The sequence below is a fragment of the Bufo gargarizans genome, chromosome 4, assembly GCF_014858855.1.
Source record: "Bufo gargarizans isolate SCDJY-AF-19 chromosome 4, ASM1485885v1, whole genome shotgun sequence".
NCBI lineage: Eukaryota > Metazoa > Chordata > Amphibia > Anura > Bufonidae > Bufo > Bufo gargarizans.
Window position 1 is genome coordinate 236975518 of NC_058083.1, and position 17731 is coordinate 236993248.

Consider the following 17731-nt stretch of genomic DNA (forward strand, 5'->3'; position numbering starts at 1 on the left):
CGTCCAGCCACCGGGTCTAGCCAAAACTGAGCCTGGGTTTTGAGCGACGAACTGTTGGGCGTACAGATTCGTCTGCTCCACCATCAAATTCACCAGTGGGTTACTGAAAAAAAAACTAAAAAAGTCTATTTCAGTAAACCCCACTGTGGGAATCTGGATTCCAGGATTGCCAGCGAAATCCGGAATCTCAGGCTCAAAGTCCACTGGGGGACACCAGCTAAGTTCATCGTGAGGGGGCTCCGGTGAACTTATTTGGTGGGCCGGGAAACCAGTACGAACCCCAGGGCGGCTCGTACTAGGGTGGGCCACAGGATCCCTAGCATGTGTGGCCCCTGGCTCCGCCTGGCGGCGTCTCCGCTGCCTTGGTGGCTCATCGTCATCCGATGATGATGAGGAGGATGCGGATGACAAAAGGAACGTGGGGAAAAAAAGGAAAGTTGAAAAAAAAAAGTTTGGAATAAATGTGCTTTTTTTTTTTTTTTCCTAACTTTTCCCTTCTATCCCTGCCTAAAGGTGCCTCTCCCTCACTGACCCTAACCTACCTGGGTGGCGATGGGTGCAGGAGGGTGATGGATGCCGATTTAGGGGGACACAGGAGCTGGTGCTGGACGATGCTGCACGGTCAGGGTGCTGGACAGGAAGAGGAGGGGAGAGAGGAGCGCAGGAAGTTTGAATCTCGCGCCTCTCTCCCCTGCACCAATCAGCACCCTGGACAGCGGCGTTCAGCACCAGGGCCAGCTCCGCCTCTGCAAATCCTCGGACTGCGATTGGTGGTGTAAAATTACGCCACCGATCGCAGTCTTTTTCCGGTTCATCGGGTCACAGGACACCCGAATGGACCGGAAACGCAGAAAACCGCAGGTCTGAATTGACCTGCGGTTTTCTGCGATCGCCGATACGGGGGGGTCCAATGACCCCCCCCTGCGTTGTTACGGGATGCCGGCTGAATGATTTCAGCCGAAATCCCGTTTCGATTAACCCCCGCGGCGCCGGAATTCAGATTTTAAGTCAGGACGTACCGGTACGTCCTCGGTCCTTAAGGACTCGGGAAATAGGGCGTACCGGTACGTCCTCGGTCCTTAAGGGGTTAAAGGGGTTCTGCAGTTTGTTTAAACTGATGATCTATCCTCTGGATAGATCATCAGCATCTGATCGGCGGGGTCCGACACCCGGGACCCCCGCCGATCAGCTGTTTGAGAAGGCAGCGGTGCTCCAGCAGCGCCGCAGCCTTCTCACTGTTTACCACTTGCCCAGTGATGTCACGACTAGTATCAACTGGGCGCGGCTAAGCTCCGTTCACTTGACAAATACTATAAGTTAGATTAATGAGTGAAGTAAAGGTGGACTTTTTAAAGGCACAGTAACAGGTCTTTAAGAGCCAGAATTCTTGCTGTTTCTCAGGTGTTCAAATACTTATGTTCAGGAGTGCAAGATAAATAAATTCTTTAAAAATCATACAATGATTTCCCGAATTTTTTAAAAATAATTCTGTCTCTCAGAGTGGGAATGCACCTACAATGTAAATTTCAGCCCCCTCCATGATTTCTAAGTGGGAGAACTTGCAAAATCACAGGGTGTTCAAATACTTCTGTTCCTCACTATACAAGCCTAGTAGTCTGACACAAATAACACTGCAATTCCACATTAGTCATTCGTGTGCATGTAAGCTCCAGACAATGCTGCCCTGGAAATTCTTATGTTCTGACCTGCAGAATACCTGTAGAGACAATAGCATGACATAGTATTTCCATATATCATGGGGGTTGTGGTGACCTATTCCACCCCTTTCTTCCTACTTCTCATCAATTATGTCTATCCTGTTATGTACAGCTAAGACACCACAATGATTCCTATCCATTCACCGATCACTTCCCGGCCTTACCACATCCTTAATCCTCATCTTTGTTTTCAGATCCGTTCTCACTGAACAATTCTTCTCCAGCCTTTTATAGAAGATACAGTACTAACGTCTGGTGAGACATTTTCCTGTTGTCCTCAAACATCTGTCATCTCTGCTCCAAATAAACGGTAATGTCTGAAGGCACTAAAAACTCAAGTTTATCCACACCAGGTGAACCACAGTGAAAAAAAACCTATTACATATACTGTACATATAGGGTACAAGCAGAGATAACGCTCTGGAATACTGTACATATAGGGTACAAGCAGAGATAACGCTCTGGAAATTTGTGTGAATAGATGGGGTTGGAAAAGAGGAGCTGGGTGCTGTCAGTTGGCTGGGTTGGGGTTTTTAGGCGCTAGTCCAGCATACATGACTGTAATGGGGTCTACTGGTTTCTCTCATTCTGCTGGACAAAATTGTACTGCACACAGCGGTATTATCTACTTCTTTTTGCTGGAATCTGCAATGGAGGCTTCTAATGGAACTTCCACCGCATGATAGGATGATGTGGCAGATTATTGAGGATGAGCATTTGTATAAACACTCATTCCCGATAATTGGCCTATATAAAAGGTCAGATAACAAATATAACGACATCGTAGAAAGTCACACATAACAGCCGACATCATGCGGTAAATGATACTAACATTCTAAAGATGTGATCACTTCCTTTTCAGATTAGGAAGAACCAAGTCTACTGAATGAGGTATCTGTTGAGCTATGTGGACATGAACACTTTTCACAATTCAAATAATATCTGCTGGACAGACAGACTTCGGGTCCAGATGCAGAAAGTGACAGTCACTGTCTCCCATGCAGGCGTTCCACATTAACACGTGTGACTACCATAGCCACAGACTATACCCTCTAATGCCTCCGTTCACACGCAGCAAATTCACTGCAGAGTTCTGCAGCTGACAAGTCAGTTCCATGCATGTCAACACTGTTTCTGCAGCATTTACATGGATTTCTGCAAACCCATTCACATGAATGCGACACAAACATTTCTGCAGCAAATCTGCCGCTTGTCAGTACAGTTTTTAATGGATTGTTAGTGGCCACATGGATTTATGGGTAAAACTGCATGTTACCTGCATGATTGGGTCGTAATTAATGCAAGTAAATTGCTGTTTTTACTGGAACAGTATGTGACCGTGAGGGTATTTTCACATGTTTAATGGGAATCTGTCAGCAGATTTGTACCTATAAAACTGGCTGTCCTGTTACATTTTGGCAGCTGAAGGCCTCTGTGTTGGCCCATGTTCATATGTGCCTGCATTACTGAGAAAAATGATGTTTTAATACATGCAAATGAGACTCTAAGAGCAATGGGGGTGTTGCAGTTACACCTAGAGACTCTGCCCTCTCTACAATTGCTGCGCCCCTGCACTGTGCAGGGGGAGCAGCAGGTATAAAGAAAGCAGATCCTCTTGGAGTAACGGCAACGCCCCCGTTGCTCCTAGAGGCTCATTTGCATATTTTAAAACATCCTTTTTCTCAGCAATAAGGGCACATATGAACATGGAAAATCACAAAATATATTTTTTTTTCCTGTGATTTATATAATTATATTTTCATCCGCACAATGCTCTGTTTTGTGTAGGATGCCTTTGTGGTGCATGTGGACCGCGGCGGCATCCTCCATTGTACGCATTTTTTGCTGTGGATGGTCGTTTTCTGCGGTCCACATGCGGTCCACAGTGTTTGGGGTCTGAGCAGTTCCCCCATATTTGCTACTATATTTCTGTGATTTTGTTTTATATGTATTGAATGTGCCTTTGCCTGGCATTTAAACATTCTTTTGCACCTGGTAGCCTCCATCACATGGTCTGATATGGGTGTGGCTTACAGTCTTGCTTTGTTCACATTGCATTAGTTGTCCTGCTAAGCGGTTGTGTGGAAGCTTAGTTGTGAGCTGGATTTCATCACCTTCAGACCGTGTTCAAACCATAGTTAGCGTAGTGGTAGGACCCCTTAGCATGCTGAGACACTGTGACGTGGTGCATGATGGGCTCCGATATGTTCCTGACAGGAATATATTGGCAAAAGTCTCCGCTTTTAATATCTGCTTGTATGGCTAGCTAGTATAGTCAGTGGCATATCCGTTTGGTGCAATTTTTTTTTTTTCCTGTGAATTTTATAATTATATTTTCATCCGCACAATGCTGTTTTGTGTAGGATGCCTTTGTGGTGCATGTGGACCGCGCCGACATCCTCCACCGTATGCATTTTTTGCTGGGGATGGTCGTTTGCTGCGGTCCACATGTGGTGGGACTGCTCCCCCAATGAAAAACACGCTACAGTGTTTGGGGTCTGAGCAGTTCCCCCATATTGGCCACTATATTTCTGTGATGTCGTTCCATATGTATTGAATGTGCCTTCACCTGGCATTTAACATTCTTTTGCACCTGGTAGCCTCCAGCACATGGTCTGATATGGGTGTGGCTTACAGTCTGGCTTTATTCACATTGCATTAGTTGTCCTGCTATGCGGTTGTGTGGAAGCTGAGCTGTGAGCTGGATTTCATCACCTTCAGACCGTGTTCACACCATAGGTAGCTTAGTGGTAGGACCCCTTGCCATGCTGAGAGACCGTGACGTGGTGCATGATGGGCTCCGATATGTTCCTGACAGGAATATATTGGCAAAAGTCCCAGCTTTTAATATCTGCTTGTATGACTAGCTAGTATAGTCAGTGGCATATCCGTTTGGTGCAATTTTATTTTTTTCCTGTGATTTATATAAATATATTTTCATCCGCACAATGCTCCGTTTTGTGTAGGATGCCTTTGTGGTGCATGTGGACCGCGCCGGCATCCTCCATTGTACGCATTTTTTGCTGGGGATGGTCGTTTGCTGCGGTCCACATGCTCCCCCAATGAAAAACACACTACAGTGTTTGGAGTTTGAGCAGTTCCCCCATATTTGCCACTATATTTTTGTGATTTTGTCACATAAGGGACCAACACAGATGCCTTCAGCTGCCAAGTACACATGCTACAGGTCAGTGAGTTCCATAGGTACAAATCTGCTGACAGACGCCCTTTAAAAACCACAGCAGAAAAATCTGTAGCAGATCAGTAGCTGAAATAGGTCTTTTTGGTGTCAGATTTATCATTTGGTGGAGTTTTTAGAGAGGTTTTTACTAGCATATTAGAAGAGTTTTTAAGTGAGTTTTTCAAGTGAGGTTCTCTTCCCCATTGACTGCTATAAAATCTACAATCAAATCGGCTTCTAAGAAGTAACATGTCACTTCATTTTTACAAATCAGCTACTGAAAAAAAGCCTCTACAATTTCTACAAGGTGTGCACGTGGTCCAGTCTTTTACAGTAAAGTCAACTGTTGATAGAGTTTTGAATGGGGATTCAGCAGCAGGAAAATGCCCGTTTTCCGTTGCTGAATCAGCGGCACATGCCATGTGAAGATACTGTTAAAGGAGTTGTGCCACCTCAGACTTTGATAGCATATTGCCACTTTTGGGACCTGCTCCTATCTAGAGAATGGGGCCCGAGAATTGAAGGACCGCACACCACATATCAGCAGCGTGCTCTCCATTAATTTCTGTGTGGCTGCTCTCTGTTTACTTCAGGGTGTCCTGTTATGGAGACAGGAGTGGGTCCCAGAGGTGTGACATACCAATCTGACATTGTGGCACATCCTAGCAACATGCCACTAATGTCTGAGATGAGACAACCCTTTAACAATCAACTAAATGCTGAAGAAATATGTTGCTTAATATGTTTCTTGGGCGGTTCAGTGGCCACTCTGTGCGGCCTTACCCTTAGGCCCCTTTCGCATGAGCGTGACGGATAAGGTCCGGAAGCATTCAGTGAAACTCGCACCATTTTGCAAGCAAGTTCGGTCAGTTTTGTCTGCTATTGCGTTCAGTTGTGCGAGTGCAATGCGTTTATAAGCGTTTATCACGCGCGTGATAAAAAATGGAAAGTTTACAAACAACATCTCTTAGGCCCCTTTCACACGGGCGAGTATTCCGCGCGGATGCGATGCGCCAGTTGAAAGCATTGCACCTGCACTGAATACCGACCCATTCATTTCTATGGGGCTGTTCACATGAGCGGTGATTTTAACGCATCACTTGTGCGTTGCCTGAAAATCGCAGCATGCTCTATTTTGTGCGTTTTTCACGTAACGCAGGCCCCATAGAAATGAATGGGGTCGCGTAAAAATCGCAAGCATCCGCAAGCAAGTGCGGATGCGGTGCGATTTTCACGCACGGTTGCTAGGAGACGATCGGGATGGAGACCCGATCATTATTATTTTCCCTTATAACATGGTTATAAGGGAAAATAATAGCATTCTGAATACAGAATGCATAGTAAAATAGCGCTGGAGGGGTTAAAAAAATAAATAACATTTTAACTCACCTTAGTCCACTTGATTGCGCTGCCCGGCTTCTCTTCTGTCTCCTTTGCTGAACAGGACCTGTGGTGACAACACTCCGGTCATCACATGATCCATCACATGATCTTTTACCATGGTGATGGATCATGTGATAACCGGAGTGACGTCACCACAGGTCCTGTTCAGCAAAGGAGACAGAAGAGATACCGGGCTACGCGATCAAGTGGACTAAGGCGAGTTACATATATATTTTTTTTAACCCCTCCAGCGCTATTTTACTAGGCATTCTGTATTCAGAATGCTATTAATTTCCCTTATAACCATGTTATACGGGAAAATAATACAATCTACAGAACACAGATCCCAGACCCGAACTTCTGTGAAGAAGTTCGGGTTTGGGTACCAAACATGTGCGATTTTTCTCACGTGAGTGCAAAACGCATTACAATGTTTTGCACTCGCACGGAAAAATCGCGGGTGTTCCCGCAACGCACCCGCACATTTTCCCGCAACGCCCATCTGAAAGAGGCCTTAGCAACCATCAGTGAAAAACACATCGCATCCGCACTTGCTTCCGGATGCAATGCATTTTTCACTAAAGCCCCATTCACTTGTATCAGACCAGGGCTGTGTGAAAAACGCAGAATATAGAACATGCTGCGTTTTTTTAACTCATTGAAATGAATGGGTCAGGATTCAGTGCGGGTGCTATGTGTTCACGTCATGCATTGCACCCACGCGGAAAACTCGCTCGTGTGAAAGGGGCATTATAGGATGGTGTCTGTGCTCTGAAATCTGACTGACATTTAGCCATTTATGGTTCTCCTTACTGAACTGGACAACATCCATCCCGGGATTCTGTCCCAGCCTTCTATTAACAATACTTTTCTTTACTTCTTAGATGATCCATTGCTGTTCTAAGAGATTAAAGGTTTTCAGTAAGAATAAAAATAAAAGGGTGGTAAAAAAAAAAATAACCTTCACAATCCCCTGCTGCGGTCCTGGTGCCAGCATGTCAGACATTCACACGCCAAGGAAAGTCACCGTTACAACCAGTTTACATATAGGCCCCAGGTCACAATGTTTTGGGAATCAAGTTTTGTGATTATTTTGGGATCCTCAAAACACTGACAAAAATAGGACATGCCGAACATTTTGGGATCAACAGGTGCGAAAAACATCTCCTGAGGCCCCATTTGGTGCAGTAGCTCCTGGCACTGCTGTGCTGCAAACATACTATACATTCATGACATCATTATCAGCTCACATACCGTAGAGTGCTGTTACATTTACAGAGACGTGTGAGGTCACAACATCATGGACTCATAACGTATGCTCCTGTCACACTGACAATCTCCTCGCCCATAGCAGAATAAGGCAACATTTGTTTTTGGCATGACTAAAAGTTGTGTGGGCTGGCTGCTTCAAGGGGTTGTCTCATCTAAGACAATCGGGGCATATTGCTAGGATATGCCCCCATTGTCTGATAGGTGCAGGTCCCACCGCTGGGACCCACACCTATCTCCTAAATGGAGCCCCAAAAGTGGTAGAGCGTGCACCGCGCATTCACCCTCCATTCATTTCTATGGAGCCAGTAAAGATAGCCAGGCGCTAGCGTTGGCCGGTCATGTGCAGTGCGCTCCTATTCACTTCTATGGGGAGAGCGCTTGGTGGTGGCCGGACCGGAGTCCTCCAGCCACCACTTTGGCCCACTCCGTTCTCGATATTTCCTTGGTTGAACCTATCTTTTTTTAACTATGTAACTATGATATAGGTGTGGGTCCCAGCAGTGGGACACGGACCTATCAGACTACGGGGGCATATCCTAGTGATATGCAACCATTGTCTCAGGTGAGACGACCCCGTTATGGATAAATGCATTTATTTAACTATTGCTGTTTTACTAGATTTAAAGTGTTTTGTTTTTCTCACTTATAAAAATATATTTATAAAAATATACGGTATACAACATGTGTACAACTCACCAATAAAGTTCTCCTCATGTTATCCAATCTTCTACTAAGCCATATGTTATCCAGCTTTCCCAAATTCCTGAATCTGCACAGTACTAGCCAGAGTTGCTACTCAGGAACCTAGAAAAGTTGGGTGACCCAGATAGTCGATGGTCTACTCTATATCTACAGGAGGTGCAGCACATCGGTTAATGTAGTAGCTGAAAATACAAGCTGATAGTATTCTATAGGTCCCCCCTGAACCGCCATCTGCCTGGTGCAATGCATTCCATATCACAGACGGTATTCCCCCTAGAGGCACCAACTGTAGTGAAGAATATCCAGAAATGTGGACTGCAACATGGATTCGTACTGTGTGCTTGGACCAGGCTCTGAAATCATAACGGGCCCCAAAGATCCAGGAGAAAAATAAACATTTGGCTGCCTTCGGAGCCAATCACTTGCCAGTAGGGTCTATTTCTTCTATTCAAAACCTATTCAACTTTATTTATGATATTTATGACATAGGGGTTGGGCCTCTAGAATAATTTCCCCTAGTGGTCCCCAGGAACCTGAGTCCAAGGGGGCTCCTGATTTTGTCTTACAAATACTGACTGTGTGAAATTGGCCAAATAACAGGTTTTCAGGAGAGTTTTTTTGCAAACTCATGTGGCTTATGGCTTATGAAATTTAGCGGTCATCTAAAATTAAGATGTAACCCAGTTTCTTTTCTGAATATTGGCACTCCAATGTTCTGCCAGCAGAGCTAAAAAAATGTAATGAGATGGAATAAAACTAACCCAAACTATTAGTGGTAATTGAAAAAAAAACAAAAAGCACCTAAAAAAGCACACAAAGCTCATATAACCGGGCACAGGACACAAACACAATACATAGTATCATGTGTAATAATGTAAAACTACAAATAGAATAGCATTAAGAGAAGCAAATAAATGATATGAAAGCAAGACAAAAAATGGGCGCACCTCATTGCTGGTGAAAGTGAACGGACAAGCCGCTTGTGTAACACAGGGTCAAGCCATTTGCTTCTCGGTGTAATTAATACAGTGGTTGTACGCTGCGTCTCCAGATGGGTTTACTGTTAGTGTGAAAGAGGTTTAGTGAAGGCGGAGGCCATCTGTTATGATACTGCACAGGAGCTTAGGAGCCATAAACCAGCAGCTCATGTTAACTGTGGTTAGGGTGTATACAATAGGCTGTGCTTCCATGTATATAACATACCAACCTTCTACACATAAGCCACAATGCCCTGCATACCAGCACTGCCCGATAGGTTCCAATGACTCAGGGCTCATGCACACAAACGTATTTTCTATCCACTTCCGTTTTTTTTGCGGACCGTATGCGGAACTATTCACTTCAATGGGTCTTCAAAAACAATGGAAGGTACTCCGTGTGCATTCCGTTTCGCTAAAAAGTAGTGCATGTCCGATTATTGTCCGCAAATCATGGCCCGAGGCCCCATTGAAGTCAATGGGTCCGCAAAAAATACGGAACGCACACAGAACACATCTGTATGTCATCTGTATTTTGCAGATTCGTACTGTAGAAATGCTATGCCCAGCCCATATTGCTCATGTGTTTGGTGATTAAATTACTGTTTCCGATCCGCAAAATACAGATCGCATACGGAAACCATACGGATATGTTTTGTGAAATAACAGAATGGAAGAGTACTTAAATCAGAGAAAAAAAAACTCTGATACGGAACAAAGGATCCGTGAAAAACGGACTGCAAAACAACAAAGGTCGTGTGCATGAGCCCCTAAAAAAGGGGTAGATCGGGGATCTGTCATTTTGAGAGCAATACTGGCGTGGCTTTCTGCACCTCGAATGTGATGGCGCTGCCCACCAGTGTCTTTTAGAAGTAGTGGGTGTGGGATGTGTATGTGTGACATGTATCAATGTCTAAATAAACAACTAGGGGATCACTCAACCCCCTTTGCCAGAAAACCAGCATAAAAACTATTTTTTTTTGCTAAATGTTGGCACAAATGGAAGTTTTACTCCTCCCTTGCCACTTTCAGAAAAGAGGGTATGGTGTGGGCAGAGCTCAGTTTTCTGGAGTAAATGGTGACTGAAATCTAAGCCAGGTATGAGCTGATGTATATATTATTCTAGGCACACAGAGAGGATGCACTTAAAGGGGTTCTCCTTTCTTCTGTCCTGTGGAAGAGAAATAATTTGGTTAAAGGGAACCTGTCATGAGCTTTATGCTTACCTCACTGAGGGCAATATAAAATAGTGACAGAAATGCTGATTTCAGCGCTGTGTCATTCATGAGCTAAAAGTAAGTGGTTGCTGAGAACCAACATCATAATCGTTGCAGCCCAGGCCTCGAATAGAGTCAAATCTACCTGAGAAGAGTCAAGGTTATACATAATCTCCTGCACTCTCACCCATCTGCTGATTGGAAGTAGTCTTCTAGAAAGAAATGGAGAAAACTAGGTAGAAGACTGTCAGTCATCAGCAGGTGGGCAGGGAGAGGAGGAATTCATGACTAACCTGGACTCTTCTCAGGTGGCCATGACTCTTTTCCAGGCCCAGCCTGCATTGATTGTGATGTTGGTTCTCTGCAACCACTTACTTTTATCTTATAAATGACAGACCGCTGAAATCAACTCGTCTATCTCTACTCTATGCCGCCGTTAGTATGGGCAGCACAAAGTTGACGATAGGTTCCCTTTAATACTTACCCATCCGTTGCACCGCTGATGCCGCCATCTCCACTGCACTCACACAGGCTCTTCCGCTTGGGTCCAGATCGGATGTGTTTTACTATTAGGCAACTTTCACACTAGCGTTTTTTGCGGATCCGTCATGGATCTGCAAAAACGCTTCCGTTACAATAATACAACCACATGCATCTGTCATGAACAGATCCGGTTGTATTATGTCTTCTATAGCCGGGACGGATCCATCTTGAACAGCATTAGAAGTCATTGGGGAACGGATCTGTTTTCTATTGTGTCAGAGAAAACGGATCCGTCTCCATTGACTTACATTGTGTGCCAGTATGGATCCGTTTGGCTCTGCTTCATCAGGCGAACAGCCAAACGCTGCAAGCAGCGTTTTGGTGTCCGCCTCCAGATCAGAATGGAGACTGATCGGAGCCAAACTGATGCATTCTGAGCGGATCTGTTTCCATTCAGAATGCATTGGGGCAAAACTGATCCGTTTTTTTTCGACCGCTTGTGAGAGCCCTGAACGGATCTCATAAACGGAAAGCCAAAACGCCATTGTGAAAGTAGCCTTAGGCATCTGAACAGGAAGGGTGGGAGGAATGAAATGGACGCCAAGATTTCATTACAGGTGCACAAACTGAAAGAAGTTGCGCTTAATTTATGACAGAGTGTGAGCCTCATCATAAATCAGCTTCATTCTCCCACCGGCCAGGGGCCATACAAGACTGACATCGAAAATGCCAGAATTGATAAATGGCCCCTAGTGTAGTACTAGGTAAAGAAGATAATTAGCAGACTATCAGGAATACCGTCACGCGTTTACAGCCATCGTTTAGAAGCACAGCATGGCCTATTTATGGCTTTGTTGCTGAATTTGTGGCGGTTTTTCCTAATTAAATGCCATAAAGGTCCAATAGCTTAGGGTCCCATCTCTAGGACCCACAGTTATTCCAAGAACGGGTAGGTCGTCCACGTGCAACTGAGATGAAAGTGTGACATGCTCTCCATTCAAAGCGGGCCCCCAGTTATTGAGATAGGAGAGGGTCCTAGAGGTGAGACCTGCATCGGACATTCATGGCATGGCCAATACATGGGAATACCCCTATAAGTTCAATAAGAAATTCACCCTGTTTATCAGAGCTGTAAGGAGACAGAACAGGCCTGATTTATAGCTTATGGATGTAAGCAAAGCATATTTCCATTCACTGACGGCAAGCAGAGACCAGCAGTCATAAGGAACTAAGATACACTAGAAAGTAGCAGAACTTTCCGTGATAGCAGAACACAGAGATCCATCTGCGGTTATTGATGTAATAACTGGTAGATTTACCAGCCAGCAGACAATCCCTGCGTCACCCAGCTTTCCCAGAAACAGATGAGGACACCTCAAGGACTACAGGGACAGTACAGAGCAATGCCACCTCCCGTTACCTTGTCTCCAGGTCATCCAGAACCTCCACCAGGTGACTGGACCGGACTGCCATGGACATAGAGCGGCAGAACTTGCCCCCATTGTGCCCCTCGTTAGCCTTGGCTTGGATCTTGGCTTGTGCCATGTGACTGTCTCTCTGCAGCAGTGAATGGCTGGCAGCTCTGCAGCTCCTCTAGGATCTTTCTAGACACATCTCCGGGCAGACGGATGAAACATTCCCTAACAAGGACCTGGGCGGCTCCCTGTCCTGCCCCCAGCTGCCCTGCTCCTCCGCGTGTGCCCGGCTCTGCTTCATGGTGGCAGGATAAATGAAGCAGTAGTCCCACCAGGCACAGGGCTGACTGACTACAGCTGGAGAGCGCCGTTTTATAAGACTTCAATAATGACAGGAAATGAAACTTTCCTGAAGAAAATGTATGACAAGCATAGCTGAAAATGTTTAAATCCAGGAGCTTGTACTAGGGCGCTGCCTGCTAGAACAGGGACCAGCAACCCCCTGCACTACAACTCCCAGAATCCTCCCTTCACTTCTATGGGAGTTAAAGGGAACCTGTCACTGGGATTTTGTGTATAGAGCTGAGGACCTGGGTTGCTAGATGACAGCTAGCACATCCGCAATACCCAGTCCCCATAGCTCTGTGTGCTTTTATTGTGTTAAAAATACGATTTGCTACATATGCAAATTAACCTGAGATGAGTCCTGTAACGTGAGATGAGTCAGGGACAGGTCTCATCTCAGGTTAATTTGCATATGGATCAAATCGTTTTTTTAACACAATAAAAGCACACAGAGCTATGGGGACTGGGTATTGCGGATGTGCTAGCGGCCATCTAGCAACCCATGACCTCAGCTCTATACCCAAAATCCCAGTGACAGGTTTCCTTTAAAATAAAACAGCCAAGCAAGTGTGCATGCTGAGAGTTATAGTTTCACAGCAGCCGCCATGCCAAAGGTTGCTGACTCCTGTGCTAGAAGCACAATTTAGGGTCCATACACACGTCCGTGGTGTGACACCCGGCCGGCACCCGCTATAGAAATGCCTATTCTTGTCTGCAGCTGTGGACAAGAATAGGACATGTTCTATCTTTTGCGGAGCTGCGGACCGGAAGTTCGGGGCCGTAACACAGAAGTTCGGGGTCGCGCTCCGCATAGCGGAAGCGGAGAGCACATAGTGTGCTCTCCGCTTCACGTCCGGGCCCAAAATTGCAAATTGCGGAACGGGTGCGGACCCTTTTGCGGACGTGTGAATGGACCCTTAGTTATTAACTATGGTCGGTTTGGTGGCGGATACACGGTGGATTTTCCACAGCGGAATACCCTGAGCACATGCAGTGTCAGCAAAGTGAATGACATTTTTAACCCCTTCAGGATCCTGCAATTTTTCACCTTAAAGGGGTATCCTCAACACACCGTTTAATACTTACCTGCTCCCGGCGCGCTGTCCACTTCCTGGTTTCGGCAGGCGGTGGGCTCCATCTTGATTGATGTCTTCTCCCGGCCGGGCCGCGCGCTGTACTGAACGTGCACGCCGAGTCCGGGCATGCGCCCTGGTGACTTCTTCCTGGCAAGCATACTATACTGGCCAGGAAGAAATCACCAAAGCGCATGCGTGGCCTCGGCCGGGAGAAAAAAATAAGTAGTCTGCGCACGCGCGGTCACCGCGATTCCTGAGAAGAGCGGTGGCCGTAACCAGGGGAGACGGAAGACAAGTCAGGTAAGTATAGGTTCATTTTATTTTATGGGGTGGGAATTTGTTAATTAAATATATTTAGAAAAATGATCACTGTTAAATCATTAACAGATTTAACAGTGATCATTAAGATGATAATACCCCTTTAAGGACCAGGCGATTTTTGGCAAATCTGACATGTGTCACTTTATGTGGTGATAACTTTAAAAATTTACCACCGTACTTCATGACAGTGGTAAATTTGAGTAAAAAAAAATGTCATTTTTAAATACCAAAATAAATACCAAATAAAAAAATACCAAATTTACCAAAAAAATAGAAAAATTTATATTTATCTACTTTTATAATAGATAGTAATACCTCCAAAAATAGTTATTACTTTACATTCCCCATATGTCTACTTCATGCTTGGATCATTTTGAAAATGACATTTTATTTTTTGGGGATGTTAGAAGGCTTAGAAGTTTAGAAGCAAATCTTAAAATTTTTAAGAACATTTCCAAACCCCAATTTTTTCAGGACCAGTTCAATTATGAAGTCACTTTCTGGGGCTTACATAATAGAAACCACCTATAAATCACCCCATTTTAGAAACTACACCCCTCAAGGTATTCAAATCTGATTTTACAAACTTTGTTTACCCCATTAGGTGCCCCATGAGAATTAAACGAAAATGGGAATGAAATTTCAAAATTTCACTTTCTTTTAGCAGATTTAAAATTTGAATCTATTTATTCTGCAACACATCAAGGGTTAACAGCCAAACAAAGCTCAAAATCTATTACACTGAATCTGGAGTTTACAGAAACACCCCATGTGTGCTCAAAAACTGATGTATGGGCGCACAGCAGGCTTCAGAGTGGAAGGAGCACCATATGGCTTTTGGAGAATGGATTTAGCTGGAATGGTAATTGGGAGCTATGTCGCATATGAAGACACCCCGAGGTGGCCCTACAGTGGAAACCCCCAAAAAGTGACCCCATTCCGGAAACTACACCCCTCAAAAAAATATGTATGGGCACATGGCAGGGCTGTAGATACAAACAGCTAAATATGGATTTTGCTGACCTGAACTGGCAGACATGGATTTTAGGTGCCATGTTGCATTAAATAAATTCCTGAGGTTCCCAGAAATGAGAAAACCCCAAGAAGTGACCCCATTTCGGAAAGAGCACCCCTGTACGAACATTTTAAGTGGTGGAAAGGGTACTTTTTAGCAAACAGGTGTCTCACAGAAGGCAGAATTCCTTGAGAGAAGCATTTCAAAGCACACATTCGTAAAAATCACTAGCAGACCCCAATTTTTCACTTTCGCAAGGGGATAAAGGAGAAAATGCACCCCAGTATATGTTCCTCATTTTGTGAACACCCCATATGTGCTCATAGCCTGCTGTATTGGCACACAGAAGGCCTCTAGAGGCAAAGTGCAAAATATGGTTTTTGCAGGCCTGAATTGGCAGACATGAATTTTAGCTGCCATGTCGCATTTAAAAAATTTCCTGAGGTCCCTAGAAATAAAAAAAAAACACAAGAAGTGACTCCATTTCGGAAAGAGCCCCCCCGTACGAACATTTTAAGTTGTGGAAAGGGCACTTTTCACATAACAGGTATTTCATAGAAATGAATATGTAGTGGTTGGTGAAAAGTGGATATGTAAGCTATGCGGACTAAATCAGAGGTATAAGGTGGTAAAAGGGTACATCAAGGATGAAATTAATACTCCATGGATGTGTGGTAGATTCTGAAACACTCCTTCATGCACAGGGCAGGTTTCGCAGTGGTATATAGTGTTCTTCCTTATCCCCCTTTTGGACACAGGCACCACGATTTCCAGAAGTACTGGGACCCTCCCCAGCCTGGCTTTAAAAAATTAGGGCCTTGATAACCACCTCTTGGAACTGGATGAAAGTTCCTGTGTGGCCTGCAGATTGAAATAGCACGTACGCATTGTACATTTTGTTTTTCGTGTAGGGCTTCAGAACTTGATCTGAAAGATCAACCCCGCCCATGTGCTTATTCTAGTCTAGGATGCAAACTGGTTTGGGGACAGTGGTAGTGGTACCTCGCACATGAGCAGGGGAGCTGGTATTTGGATGAACGGTGGTCAGTAAAAGGACATCCCTCTTGTCCTTGTACTTAACTGCCAGCATGTTCTCATGGAGGAGAGCCCTGCTTTTACCTATTCTCAGTGGTTGCCCTAATAGGGATCTAGGGGGGCGTCTCTTATTTTTGCGCACTGTGCCACAAGCCACAGTACTTCTGGCAGTTAGGGACCCGACTAGGGGTATGCTGGTATAATAGTTATCCACATAGAGGTGGTCACCCTTATCCAGCAGTGGGTGCAAGTCCCACACAATCTTTCCACTAACTCCTAGGATGGGGGGCATTCTGGGGGTTCTATGCGGGAAACTTTCCCTTCATAAACGCGGAACTTGTGGGTGCACCCAGAGCTACTCTCACAAAGTTTGTAAATTTTTATGCCATACCTTGCCCTTTTGCTAGGCAGGTACTGGCGGAATCTAACCCTCCCTTTAAAAAGTAACAGGGACTCATCTACACATACATTTTATTAGGGGTGTACACCTCAGCAAACTTGGTGTTAAAGTGGTCAAGGACAGGCCTAACCTTGAACAGATGGTCAAATGTCGGGTCATTTTGGGGTGGGCACTGTGTATTGTTGTTGTAGTGTAGGAATTTCCGAATGGACTCAAAACGCTTCCGGGTCAAGGTCTGACTGTAAATTGGAGTCTGGTAGAAAATGTCCAAACGCCAATATTGTCTGACGTTTGGCTTCTTTACTACGCCCATATGCAGCACAATCCCCCAAAACTTAATCATCTCTGCTGCTGCACTTACTGGGGTCCAACCTAGGGGTCTAGCGTATGGCGAGGTAGGGCTCTGAGCTATAAATTGTTGGGCGTACAAATTGGTTTGGGCCACCATTAAATTTACAAAATCTTCAGAGAAGAAGATTTTGAAAAAATCTTGTTCTGTGAAGCCCGCACTGTCTATCTGTATTCCGGAATTACCCACAAAATCCGGAATTTGGGGCTGATAATCGTCAAGGGGTGGTTTCCATATGGGGGTCATCCTGGGGGGCTGCCTCTGCTGCTACCCTGGGGTGCCTTCTAGAGGGTCCCTCATCAGCAGATAATGATGATGAGGGGGTAGAGGAGTAGAGGAAAGTGGCATCCTCTTCTCCCTCCCTCACTAGCCGACTCAGTATCAGAGGCAAGATAGGCGTATGCCTCTTCAGCTGAGTAAACTCGTTGGGACAGACGGGACATTTTTATTTTATTGGGGTGTTTTGTGTGAAATGTGTAAAATATTATTTAGTATGGGGTGTGTATGTAGTTTTTTCACACGTGAAGCGGCTTGTAATAAATTTGAAATATAGATAAAAGAGTAGGGGGAATTTTTTTTTTATAATTTGCTGAATGCACGCACAAACCTACACTAACACAACCTAACTAAAATTGATTTCTATATATATATGTAGTAAACTGAGGAGACCGGTCAGAAAAATTGATGTTTCTGATCAGCGCTCAGCAGGTGCAGGACACACACACACAGATATTATGTGCATGCCAAAAGCGACCCTAACACTACCTAACTAAAATAGATTTGTATATAGAGATAAATATATAGAACTATCTCCATATACTAACTACTTGAAGAAGAAAAAA

General features: G+C 44.8%; 1 protein-coding gene across 1 annotated transcript in view; it reads right to left on the bottom strand.

Annotated features, from left to right (window-relative positions):
* The window catches only part of BAG2 (BAG cochaperone 2), a 43016-nt gene extending 30377 nt beyond the window's left edge, over nucleotides 1–12639 (bottom strand). The window contains exon 1 of the mRNA XM_044289694.1: nucleotides 12354–12639. Coding sequence (XP_044145629.1) covers nucleotides 12354–12478 — 125 coding nt within the window. The 5' untranslated portion in view covers nucleotides 12479–12639. The remainder of the gene's footprint in view (nucleotides 1–12353) is intronic.
* Nucleotides 12640–17731: the final 5092 nt, after the last annotated feature.